The sequence below is a fragment of the Leptodactylus fuscus genome, chromosome 1 (genome assembly GCF_031893055.1).
Source record: "Leptodactylus fuscus isolate aLepFus1 chromosome 1, aLepFus1.hap2, whole genome shotgun sequence".
NCBI classification, from domain to species: Eukaryota; Metazoa; Chordata; class Amphibia; order Anura; family Leptodactylidae; genus Leptodactylus; species Leptodactylus fuscus.
In genome coordinates, this window is record NC_134265.1 from 202,963,375 (window position 1) to 202,976,578 (window position 13,204).

General features: G+C 42.2%; 1 protein-coding gene across 2 annotated transcripts in view; it reads left to right on the plus strand.

The window, feature by feature from the left end:
• SSBP4 (single stranded DNA binding protein 4) overlaps nt 1-13,204 on the plus strand; it is a 584,851-nt gene that overhangs the window by 218,543 nt on the left and 353,104 nt on the right. For both annotated transcript variants that reach the window (XR_012717245.1, XM_075282260.1), the window contains exon 5: nt 2,667-2,756. Coding sequence is in view for 1 of the 2 variants with exons in the window: in XM_075282260.1 (XP_075138361.1) it covers nt 2,667-2,756 (90 nt within the window). In the remaining variant the exon portion in view is untranslated. The remainder of the gene's footprint in view (nt 1-2,666; nt 2,757-13,204) is intronic.

Here is a 13,204-nt window from a genome sequence, read left to right on the forward strand (position 1 = left end):
CTCAAAGAAGTATACCTGTCAGGGAGAAGCTTGAAGAGTTTCAAAAATAGATAAATGTGTTTGTCTGCCTGTCCCTGCTGCTTCTAAGGCCCCATTCACACAGGGCAAGAGGGGGTGGATTTTGGCGCTGAATCCACGTCAGAATCCGCCCCCTCACAATAGCGTTCTATGTAGACCACTAGCTTACTAGCACGCTAGCTTAGCAACATTCCGCTCACGGAAAAAAGAAGCAAGCTGCCCTTTCTTTAGGCGGATTACGTGGCTGATTCAGCTGCGGCATCCGCCTCGCAGCAGCACGCTCCGCATTGTGCCTATTCATTTGGGCCTACTCTGGAGCGGGACTGTCGGAAAAAGCGGCAGGCGTATTTTGGTCCTATTCTGACGCAGCTTCCTGCGTCAAAATCTGTTCCAAAATAGGCCCCCCTTGCCCGTGTGAACTAGGCCTTAATGTATGAAGCTCATGTGATTAGGAGGACCAGCTCCCACCCCTTCCTGGCTGCTCTCGCAGTCCATAAAGTTTAGGAAAATGCTTCTTTCAGTAATGATATCACATTCATGGTGGGTGTGGCTAACATCTGAAGTCAAGTGCATAATGGATGGCACATGATCAGAACTAGTAAGGAGATGAGTATAGCAGGGACTGTCTTACACAATTTTGCAAAAAGGTAAGAAATTTTCATGTGGTTTCTGGTTAGAAAAATCATTTCAGCACATTTTTTGTCTATCTGTAGAAAAAAAAAAGACCAGGAAAACCCCCTTTAGGACGGAGCCCCACGGGACGTATACGCCGCGATTTGAAATCTTAGCGTTTTACAGTGCAAAAGCAAAGGGGATGGGATTCATGTGAATCCCATGCCCACTTTGCAGAAAAAAATGCAGTGCGGACACGCTGCGATTTGCAAAGCCGTTGCGGCTTTGCAAATCGCAGCATGTCAATTATATCTACAGAAACACCGGCGGCTTTCCCATAGATATAATTGTAACAGAAAGTCCGCGGATGAAAACTCTGTGAACTTTCTGTTGAAAGCGCTGTGGAAAGAACCGCTGATCATGATTAATGTTTTAAAAGGACAATACCACAAACTGGCAGCACCATGTAGAACACTGAAAAGTTATTATTTTCATTGTTAACCTTATAGCCTGGAATTATTGTAGAGCAGTTTGGAAATAGACAGTATAGTAAACCATGAGATTTTAGTAAGAACAAGGAGAACATACCTTATGGACTAAACTAATGTATTGTATTAGCCTATAGCATGCCAGCTTTGTGTCCTGAGGAATCTGAGAGGGAATCTATCATGTGACTTGTGAACTGAATGAACTATTGAACAAGTATGATAGGAGAACAAACCGTGAAAGTCTATTTCCATCAGATGCATATGACTGAGCATAGCAGTGACACATATGTTAATTTAATGGCACTGACTCGTGGTAAATGTGTATGAGAGGTTAAAAGTAGTTCAGCAGCAGCCAGCACATGTAGAACAGAGTAAACTGACCCTCTGGACTAACAAGATGGTGCTTTTATCACCAAAACAGGTGAATTGCATGAAGTTACACAGGCTTCTCTTACTACACAAGTTTTTCTACTTCGCTTTTCCAGCATTTGGAAGTAAAAAGCAGGTCGTAGTGTGCCAGTGAGTCTGCAGGAGCTGCTGCGCTGTATCACTAATCCTTGCCAGGAATGTGAACAAATCAGTTCACTGTGAAGATCAGTTTATTTCAAATTATTATTCCCATTTTACAGGTTAGATGTCTACTGTATCCAGTCATTTTTGGAATATATGCATTATTACTCTGCAATTTTCTGAATGGTTACAGTTTTCCACCTTGGATACACTTTACATAGTACATGAGTATAATAGGTATTCTATTACAAAAGTGTTACTACCATAGAAAATACTGTTTCATATTCATTTGATTGTTTTCTCCTGTTTCTATAGTGCCAACATATTTACAGATGCCATGATTTACTGTCTCTTTCAAGGAGGTCCTATTGTGTGTGGGAGAAAAGAGTGTGGCAGATTTTGTCTTTTTTCAGATGTGAGCACAGATCCCCTTGCTGCAAGACAGTAGTGCTAACCAGTGAGCCACCATGTAGCCTTATACACAATAGGGGAAATTTACTATTTCTTTTTTGTTTTATTGCATTTAATAGACCCCCCTAGTGGGTCTTGAACCCCAGGGGGTCTAATCACTAATGCAATGCATTACAATGCTACATTGCAAAATATTGGCATTTGTATGACAGGCTGCATAAAGCAGCCTGTTATACAAATACATGCCAGACAAGCCTGGGAGCCTTCAATAGGCTCTTAGCGGTCATGTCAATGGAATTCCAACACCGGATCTCTTCCAGATGCCAGTGATCCTCACAAAAATGGCATCACTGGGAAAATGGTTCCTCAGTTAACTTTGGCAAAGGCTCTTGGGACCTTAATGTCGGCGATCATTAGGGCCCAGAAAACCCTTTTTAACTTGGTTAAAACAGTGTTTAAAAGTGTAATCTTTTCTATCTCTTCATTGCTGGCTTACCTTCAGGTGAAAGGCATATACAGTACAAAGGCAGACAATATTCTACACCCATCAAGTAACTAATTTTACATCTGATTTCTTTTGGTAAGAGACGCCATTTTAATGCAAGTGTACTTTTCTGTTTCTTGCAGAGCGCAGCTGCTGCTCCCAGTCCTGTGATGGGCAACATGCCTCCAAATGATGGAATGCCAGGAGGACCCATGCCCCCAGGGTTCTTTCAGGTAGCAGAATGTTTCTGTCTTAATACTTAAATGCTTTGAAAAATTGTCTTCAAGTCTGTGTTGGTATACCATTTCAGTGTTTACTTACAGTAATTGCCAAAAGTTTTTAAGACTTACACAAATTTTGGTTTTCACAAGGTTTGCTGCTTCAGTGTTTTTAGATCTTAGTCAGGTGTTTCTATGATATACTGAAGTAGGGCGGGTTCACACCAGCACCCGATCTCCGTTTTACAGGTTTCCGTTTTCTGTCGGCAGAAGGCATTCAGTGTCCGCCGGTGAGCGCCCATGAGCGTCTTCTGGTCTCCGCGGCAAAAACTTTTTTTTTTTTACCGGACACAAAGTCGGAGATCAGACGCTGGTGTGAAGCCGCCCCTACAAGTATAAGTATTTCATAAGTTTTTAAATCTATATTGGCAAATAAATCCAAGTTTATGCAAAGCCTCAATATTTACAGAGTTGACCCTTGTTTGTCCTTACATGCTGGATATCAGCTTCTGGGATAAATCCTGACTGATGACAACCCATTCTTATCTGAGCAGTGTTTGGAGTTTATGACAATTTCTACATTTTTGTTTGTCCACACACTTTTTGAGGATTGACCACAGGTTTTCAATGGGACTGAGATGTGGGGGGTTTCCTGGCCAGGCCAAAAATTTTAATGTTTTGTTTACTGAGGCACTTAGTTATCACTTTTACCTTGTGACGTGGTTCTCCTTCATGCTGGAAATACATTGTTCACAACTAAATTGCTCTTGAATCATTTGGAGGATGTATATATATCATTTTTTATTCATTGTGACGATCCTACTCCCTTAAATGAAAAGCTGCACATGAATGGTTTCAGGATGCTTTTTTATTGGCATTACACAGGACTCATGTTAGCGCTCACCTTTTCTTCTCCTGACATTAATTCTTCCAGAAGCCACTCCTGTCAAACAAAAAAAATCAAAGAAAGACTGACATACTGAAAAAAGTACATTAGACTGCAGAGGGCCGTGTTAAAGTTTTTTCTATGATGAATCCCCCTGAAAAGATTACTTGGGACAGCTACCCCTCTCATTCCTGATTCCTAGCATGGCTCCCTTTTGCATTGTTTCCCCTCACTGCGAAGTCTGATTATACTTGCTAACACCTGGAAGCGCCCCAAGAATTTTGGTATAGAATATATATCAACCTGTCACTTTTGTGGCCCAGTTCCTGATACTGTCATGGCAAAATTGAGAGTCCTGGCATGTGCCCTGTTCCCTAGTATCGTATTGACAATAACCTGGGCTTTTTCCTCCAATGTGATACTGCTGACTTTTCTCCCTTGCTAGTCTCTTGCTCTTCCTTGCTGCAGTCCAATGATGTAGTGCTACAGAGACCGCATCCATATTTGTCTTACATTGTATTTAAAGGGGCTCTATCAGCAAAATCATGCTGATAGAGCCCCACATATGCGTGAATAGCCTTTAAAAAGGCTATTCAAGCACCGTAAATGTTATATTAAACTACCCCCCCCCCCCCCGGTTTAAAATAAAACCCTAAAAAAGAATGTGATCTACTTACGCATTGTGCACGCTGGGCGGGCATTCAGGGTGCGCCGTCTTCTTCATCCACGCCTCTTCTTCCTCCGATGTCCTCCGGTCCCGTCCTCTTCCAGCTCTCGCGAACTGACACTGATAAAAAAAAAATGGCCTGGGCGCCTGCGCCGTAGTAGAAGCCGCATGCTACGGCGCAGGCGCCCAGGCCATTTTTTTTATATCAGTGTCAGTTCGCGAGCGCCGGAGGAGGACGGGACTGGAGGAAGAAGAGGCGTGGATGAAGAAGAAGACACACCCTGAATGCCTGATGCGTAAGCAGATCATATTCTTTTTTTAGGGTATTATTTTAAAACGGGGGGGTAGTTTAATATAACATTTATGGTGCCTGAATAGCCTTTTTAAAGGCTATTCACGCATATGTGGGGCTCTAGCAGCATGATTTTGCTGATAGAGCCCCTTTAAGGGGATTCTACCATTAAAACATTTTTTTTGTGGATAAGACGTCGGAATAGCCTTTAGAAAGGCTATTCATCTCTTACCTTTAGACGTGGTCTCCGCCGCGCTGTTCCTTAGAAATACAGGTTTTTACCGGTATGCAAATGAGTTCTTCCGTAGCGATGGGGGTTGGCTCCAGCGCTCAAACAGCGATGAGGGCGTCCCCACCGCTGCCAGAGAAGTTTCTCCAAGCGCCGCCTCCTACTTCGTCCGCTGCGTCATCTTCAATGTCTTCCGGCGCAGGTTCGTAACTTCTAGCAGAGCAGACTGCGCAGACGCACAGGTCACTGGAAAATGGCCGCTTGCACAGTATTGTTAGCGACCATTTTCCCGTGGCCTGTGCGCCTGCGCAGTCTACTCTGCTCTACTAGGTTACGAGCCTGCGTCGGAAGAAGACATTGAACATGACGCGGCGGACGAAGAAGGAGGTGGCGCTTGGAAACACTTCTCTGGCAGTGGGGACGCCCCATCGCTGTTTGTACGCTGGGGCCCACCTCCATCGCTGCGGGAGAACTCATTTGCATACCGGTAAAAACCGGTATTTCTAAGGAACGGTGCGGCGGAGACCACGTCTAAAGGTAAGAGACGAAAAGACTTTCTAAAGGCTATTCCGACGTCTTATCCACAAAAAAAAGTTTTAAAGGTAGAATCCCTTTAAGTCCAATGTGTGCTTTTCAAAGGGTTTCCAACTGAAAAATATGCTAAAAAAAAAAAAAAGAAAAAAAAGTGGTCTTTGGTTGAATAAAGGGGTGGTCTGCTAATTAAGAGGTAGCTACCATACAGTGCAATGGGAGAAAAAAAATCAGTCTTTATGACATTTTTTTTCTTTTCAAAGGAGTGGTCTTCTGGTGAGGTTTTACTGTAAAATGTAATATTATATTTTGCAAACCATACAATTAAACTATGTACCAAATAATCAATGTCCACATCTAACATAACCAATGTTACAGAAGGTTTCTAAAATGTAATAGTGGCAGCAAGAACCTACAAAGAAATAAAGACAGAGGTATTCAGTATTCTTATGGCATATAATCAAAGAGGATTATTGCCTTTATACTGTAATGGATGGATTCACTCCGGGGATTCCTATTTCCCTTCCCTGAGCAGTCTATTAACACGCAATAGACAGGTGCCACTAACCCTTTGCTTGTTTACCGCATAGTTCATTGAAAGCAAAGCCTTTCCAAAACATCCCACAAGCTTATCTTCATGTAGACTCTCTGGCTGCGGGATAAGCCTGTGTGCCAACAATCGATAAAGTGAAACGTCTGTCTACTGTTATTTCCTGCAAAACCAGCAGTAAATATGGTTCCATATTCCCACTTTCCTAGAAGAAGGTGAACAGTGTATATATGGCAGACAAAACCAAATGGATATTAACCTCTTAGCCTCTGGTCTTTGTGATGAAAGTTTCTAGCTAAATTGCATTACATACTGTGACTGCCCCTAGACCCTAGTCTATTTCGCTTACTCTTCTGATATAAGGTGCAATTCCCCTTTGCCTTGACTTAGGCTTAGTTCAGATGGGTGTGCTTGAGTTCATATGGACATATAATGCAGTCTGGTCTGACTCAATGACGTTGGTTAATAAAATTATGTTTATGAAATTATAGTTGGTTTATGGGATTGTAGTTTAAAATGAGAAGTGAGTGAGTTTTGCACTTTCTATTGCTTTTTTTTTTACTTGCAGACACTTCTACCTGGACAATTTTGTGAACTCTGTAAATTCAATGTTATGACCTCTTGAATTATGTAGATGCTGAAATGATGCTTTACAATGATTTTAATAAGCTCTGTAAACTCTGGACAGAGGTCATTGATTATATAGGTTTATTCCATAATGAGATTATTATATTGGTTTTTTAGTTTTCAAAACACTGTTATCTCTCAGAATGGTCATGTTGGCTAAAAACTCTATAGCATCTTTGGGTGAATTCACACATCACAGTCCAGATGTTTTCCATACAGATTTAGAGACCGATTTGCACTGCAGTGTGGGAGGTATAAAGTTTATGGTACATATGTGTCTGCACAGTTTTGCACTGTCTCTTTTATAAGATAGTGGCTGTCAATATTAACCAGATAACGTAATATGAAAGTTTAAAGAGAACTTGTCACCATGTAAATGCTATGTAATCTGAAGACAATCTGAGTTTAGGTGGCCTTTCCTATATGAGTGTTTATACTGAGATATAGGCTTGGGCTATCCCATAGAGTGGCAAGTGAATCCCCTGAGCCAGAAGTGCCATGAGCAGGCGTGGGCTTCTAGTCCCATTACCACCAGCGTATAAATCCCTGCACAGTCACTGCCTTAGGCCTCTTGCAGGCATCCGTGGCCGAGATCAGTGTGCTATTTGTGATTTAGCACACTGACCCATTCATTTCTATGGGCCTGTATATATGACCGTGAAGTACACGGTTACGTGTGTGTGCCGACACTGCAGGTCTCAAAATATAGAACAGATCCTAATCCTGTCTTATTTTGCAGCCCTGCTTCCGTGGCATCTATTCATTTAATGAAACGAGCTGCAGAAACACGGTCGGTACACGGGCAGCACACGGGGGATATTCAGTGTGCTGCCCGTGCACTGATGGGACCAGAGAAATAAGTTTGTTCCTATGATATCCACCATTAGAGATCCATAATAACAGATAGCACATGAATGGAAATTATGTTCTCCTTTGTGCATCTGTCTATCAAATAATACGACTGGTGGCTTCAGTGGCCACAGAGTCTACTTATTTTACAATTCCCCTTACAAAGCCAAAAGTAATTAAAGGGATTCTACCATTAAACTACCTTTTTTTTCTAATGAACACTTCGGAATAGCCTTAAGAAAGGCCATTCGACTCCTACCTTTAGACGTGGTCTCCGCCGCGCCGTTCCGTAGAAATACCGGTTTTAACCGGTATGTAAATGAGCTCTCCGCAGCAATGAGGGCGGGCCCCAGCGCTGAAACACCGATGAGCACGTCCCCATTGCTGCCCAGAGCTCTTTCCTGCGCCGCCTCCTTCTTCTGCAGCAACTCCGCCTCTTCTGGCTTCTCTTGCTCTTGTAGTTCGATACAGGAGCATAGAGAGGCCGCTGGCCAGCTCCTGTATTGAACTGCAAGAGCTGCTACCCAAAAATGGCCGCCGGCACATCCCTTCATCTTCCGGCTAGCACACTAAGACACGCCTCCCTAGTTACGTGATATCTGACGTCACACAGGTCCTTCAGTTTACAGTAGTACAAGCTTTCCACCGAAAGTTTAAGTACAACACTAAAGGGACATAGTGGGACATGCAGGGAGCTGCACAGGACCGGAGTATAAAAGCAGGACTTTCCCGCTAAATGTGGGACAGTGGGAGCTATGTATTGAGGTGGGGGACGCAAACTATTGTCCTGAGGGCCGCAGTTGGCCCACGAGTTTGAGACCCCTGAACTAGGGGATAGAAGTAGAAAAATATAGTAATGTGCATAGAGTTTTGGTAGATTAGCAAAAGAGAGTTTTTTTGTGTGGGATTTGGGGCTCAGCCCTATGTAACCTGGGGTACTGAGCCTTGTTTGACTTCACCATGGCTGTAGAAGATGAACTGCATGAATTGCTGTACTGACTTCCATTGTCAGTGAATATTATAACAAATTGGTCCTTTTAATTGAAACAAGCCAAGCATTACTTTACTGTCTCATATTCCATGATCTACTTGTTTTGCCTCAGGCATATCTGCTTCCGAGTAAGAATGTCACTCCAGTGCCCATATGTCACCCATTTTAAACAAACCTATATCCTTTTCACTGATTTCTCTATATGCTTTGTAGAAACTAGTATTGTTACCATGAAAGAAAGTTATAAGTCCTTATGTATAGTCAACATTTTTTCCATTCCTTTTGTGCCTTCTAAAGATGAATACTGTATGGTGAGACAGGTAGATGAATTTATGTGACTGGGACGTAACATTGTGGTTTGGCTAAGTTCTCATTTACTTTTAATATATGATATTTGGAAATATTGCAACATTTATTTTCCTTCTTAGTTTTCGTCGTACTCTGGTGTCCACACTCACATTGCTCAGATGCTGTTTGACAGGATTCAAGACAGCTGTATTAAGCTGTGTTTTTTTCCTCAGCAAGTGAAGCATTTAAACACTGGCCATGTAGTCTAAATCAAGCAGTGCTAAGCCCTCTTGTATCCCAAAGGGTATATATCAGCGAGCGGAAGACCTCTCCAAACAGGATTATCAGACAGTGCTCGTCTGAGCTTCACAAGCACAGGGACAGTAGTCTTGGAGATAGGGAAGCCTTTTTGCTGTCTCCTCTCTGCTGCGTTGCTTTGTATCCTCTTGCCATTACACAGTCGAGGGGTTAATGAGTGCAGCGAGAGGTTAAATGCTAATTCTCCAATCTTGAACTCCAACATTATTATTTCAGTAAAATATTTAAGGCTCAGACATACTAGACAATTGCTCTTCTTTGTCTTTTTAGCCCTGGATTATTATAAGAACATTGTGCTGGGACCTATACATGGCACAAGCTGTAACCATGCTATTGCCAGATTCATTTATTCTGTAAAATTCTAGATTAAATGGGGCCTTTCAAAGAATCTGCTTGTTTCTGTTCATTCGGGTTGGGGCTTACACTGGTTATCAATAATGTGCTTTTTGCATTAATGTACCAAAATATGCTTGCAGTAATAACAAAGTCTCCAGATCTCTATATAAGCCTCTTTTCACACCGTTTAGTATCTGTCCAAGGTTCCCTCGCACAAATACCTCTCACGGAAGCCATTGAGTGCCATCCATCATACTCAGGCATCAATGTTGATAAAGCATACATTATGCAACATGCTTTTTTTTTCTTTTTTTTTTTTTTTTTTTACTCCTATGCATGTCTGCTGCATGATTTCATACAGAAAGAAAAACAGGAACTCAGTATATGCCGGCCTAGCGGAGCTCCGACACAGGAGGTGGGCATGTTTAAAAATTGTTGCAAGTGCCGTTTTTATGCCGCCCTGGCAACTTTCCTGAAAAGCAGTGTGGCATGGTAAGGCCCAGTTAGATTTATGAATATTTTATGCTATTTTAAGATCTGGCACAGATTTCAGTATAAATGCACAGCCCTGCCCGAGGAAGCCCCTGATTTATTAGGGGGTCTGTGCAGTGCCATAAATAAGGCGCATCTTCTGGTGGCACACGGATTATCAAGATTGACAGTCTTGACAAATATCTCTTACAATAAGACATAGTTATTTATTTTGTTTTTCGAGTAGGTGGCCGGTATAAAATACAAGAGGTGGAGCTAAGTTAAGGTAGAACAGTAGAGGAGATGTGAATGCTGTCTTACCAATCTGTCTGTCTATACACAGGGTTTACTGGAAGGATTCCTATGTGGCCATAAAAAGACCAGTTTCAGCACTGTCTGTAGGGGAAAATAGGGCACATTATGGGTGTCCTCTATTGGAGTGTATAAGAAGCACAGTAGTGCCATGCCTCTAACAGCAGCTGTGTCCCCTTTGACCTTGCACAGTCCCACTCCTATTCCTCCCCCCCCCCCCCTATATCGTGTTAATGTCCTCCTTTTTTGTAACTCACACTGATATGGCGCCTTTTAAGTTCCACACTTACAGAATAATGCCCACATGTTGCTGTATAATGCCTGTATAGTGCCCCCTATATGGATGACTTACTAACAGTGAGCATGAGGGATATAGAAATATGATTGTGAGCCCCATAGGGGATTGATGGGAATAGCACTGTGGAAAATGTTAACACTATATGAACACCAGGTATTCCGAGCCTATTGTAGGTATATGACTGTGGTCTATACGTAAATGAATACCTCATACACACCATTACTAGTGTGATCCATCGGTCATAGTAGGCTTCTCTTTTCATTTATGACATAAATATGTAAAATCGCTGTACCATTTAACATATTAAATAGCGGTCCACTCTGCAAGTGACGCATATTGTATTAAGTAGATGTGATCGGAGCTGTATTAATGTATACATGTATGGGAACATTCAAGCGTATTCCCCCTCTACAAGTACCTGGGCCTCTCCTTCCAGTTTATTTTTTTTTTTCCATCTCCACTCAGCAGTGCAGCTGGCCATAAATCTCAGCTGCGAAGATGGAGGGGGGTTGGTTTCTCCTAGTATTCCCTCAGATTTCTCTCCCTCTCTCTCTTTCTCTGCACAAAAAAACACTCTTTAATTGTTAACAGCTTCTGAAGCAGCCAGGAAGAAAAATGAGGGCCGTCTCTGGGAAACTGAGGTTCATTGGGTGTTGCCTGAAGGGGACAAAGATTCCTAAATGTTCAGGAAACACTGCTTTGAGGCGTAAGCTTCTCCAGAGACAAATGAGAAGGTGATTTGTGGGTGGGCCATTGGAAATAGACATATGGGTGTGGCTTCACACAGCCAATCAAACTTCCGAAAAACCTGGATCTGTGATATGTCACACAAACTGATGAAGCTGGTGTGTTTACACTGAGCGTCATGTCAGAATGGATATACTGTATAATCCTCATGTTACGTGAATTTAGCCAATCTTCATAAATCTCCCCCAAAATGTCCATAATTACTATTGGTTAGGTACAATGGCTATACAACGTTTGTGTTGTACTGAGCCATAATACAGTACCAACAATTTTCCTTCTAATACTGTATGAATTGTTGCTTTAGATAACAACATATTAGGAATTTACTTATCAAGCAGAACTGAAGGTACATTATAAGGCGATATTCACACTGGGGTTTTGGCCTTCAGTCTCCTGACAGATGCCACATGGGTGTCATTTTTGCATGTGTCGGACAGTATGTATTATTTGTGTTTTTACATTGTATAGGAAAAGTGTAGTTGGCTTTTTTTATGCTTCCGCATCCTGCATTAATATACACAGTGCAATATACTAGACTAGTGACAATGTTTCCTAGTCTTTATAGGCTCAGGTCACCCCGAAAAAAAAAAAAAAAATACACATTTAACATGGCGCTCAGCGTAAACACACCAGCTTCTTATGTTTGTATTGTGAAACTGAGAGACCTATCACAGCTCCAGGTTTTTTGGAAGTTTGATTGGCTGTGAAAAACCACACCCATTTGTCTATTGCCATGGCCTTAAGCCATTTCATAATTTTCCCATACAGTTTAAAACCACCAACATGGAGCTCAGTAGGAGATTCATTCCCCCACTGTAGCCATATCATACCATGAGATGGAGTAGTAACCGTATGATAGTGTTCCTGTTGTGTGGAAATGAAAACATATACGTCTGCTACTCAGGCATTCAGCATCAATGACATCCCCATTCTACTCTGGTGGGAAGCATTGGGCTCCTTATAGCAGATGGACATGCGGGCTAATGTGCATTCCATCACATCTGCTATAAGCAGTAATAAACTCAGGGGAGGAGTGTCTTATGTCTATGGCGCAGTGTAGTGCTCTCATGGTGCAATGTGCAGTGGCACCCGGGTGGGGAATGGCTACTATGTATGTCACACTTACATCAGAACCTTCAATCAGACATTTACGCCTCCTGTCAAAAATATGATAAGGCCATGCTTATGTATTAGGATATCTCTGAGGGCTAATTCTAATAGGGCTTATTCGAAATCCGCCTCCATCTTCTTCTGGAACGAGGTCTTCACCGCGTCTTCTTCTGGTGGTATCTTCTAACTTCTCGGCCTAGGGCAAGCCGACTACGCATGCCTGCCGGCCACGGGAAAATGGCCGCTTCCAATACTGTGTAAGCGTCCATTTTTCTTGTGGCCGCGAGCATGCGCAGTCGGCTTGCCCTAGGCCCAAGGCTTAGAAGTTAGAAGACACTGCCAGAGGAAGATGTGGTGAAGACCTCGTTCCAGAAGAAGATGGAGGTGGCGCTGGAGAGTTCTCTCGCAGCATTGGGGACACCCCCAGTGCTGTTTGAGCACTGGGGCCTGCCCCCAGTGCTGCGAGAGAACTCAATTACATACCGAGAATAAACGGAATTTCAAGCGAACGGCAGCGCAGAGAAGACAATGAAAGGTAGAAGAATAGCCTTTATTAAGGCTATTCTGTCGTGTTAGTTAGAAAAAAGGGTTTGAAAGATAGGATCCCTTTAATACTATCATTTTAATACTTAACATAAGGCAGTCTACAAATGTGCCAAATTTATTAAAGTAGCTGATTGTAGATTAGAACTCTAGTGCATCTTTAGTCAGTAAAGCCATACACCACCTATTAGTATACATTATTTTCTCCAAAATATTTTGTAAACAGAGATATCAACGTAGGAGAACTCGTCACATGCTGAATCGCAAATTACATTTTGTGACAAAAGTAGGGAGCAGCTTTTATAAAGTGGCCACCACTAAATATACTTATACCCCATATAGTAATATTGGATTACAGGTTAAATAAAATATACAATTGCACCTTCTTTATTTATACTATTTATCAATTATGCTATAC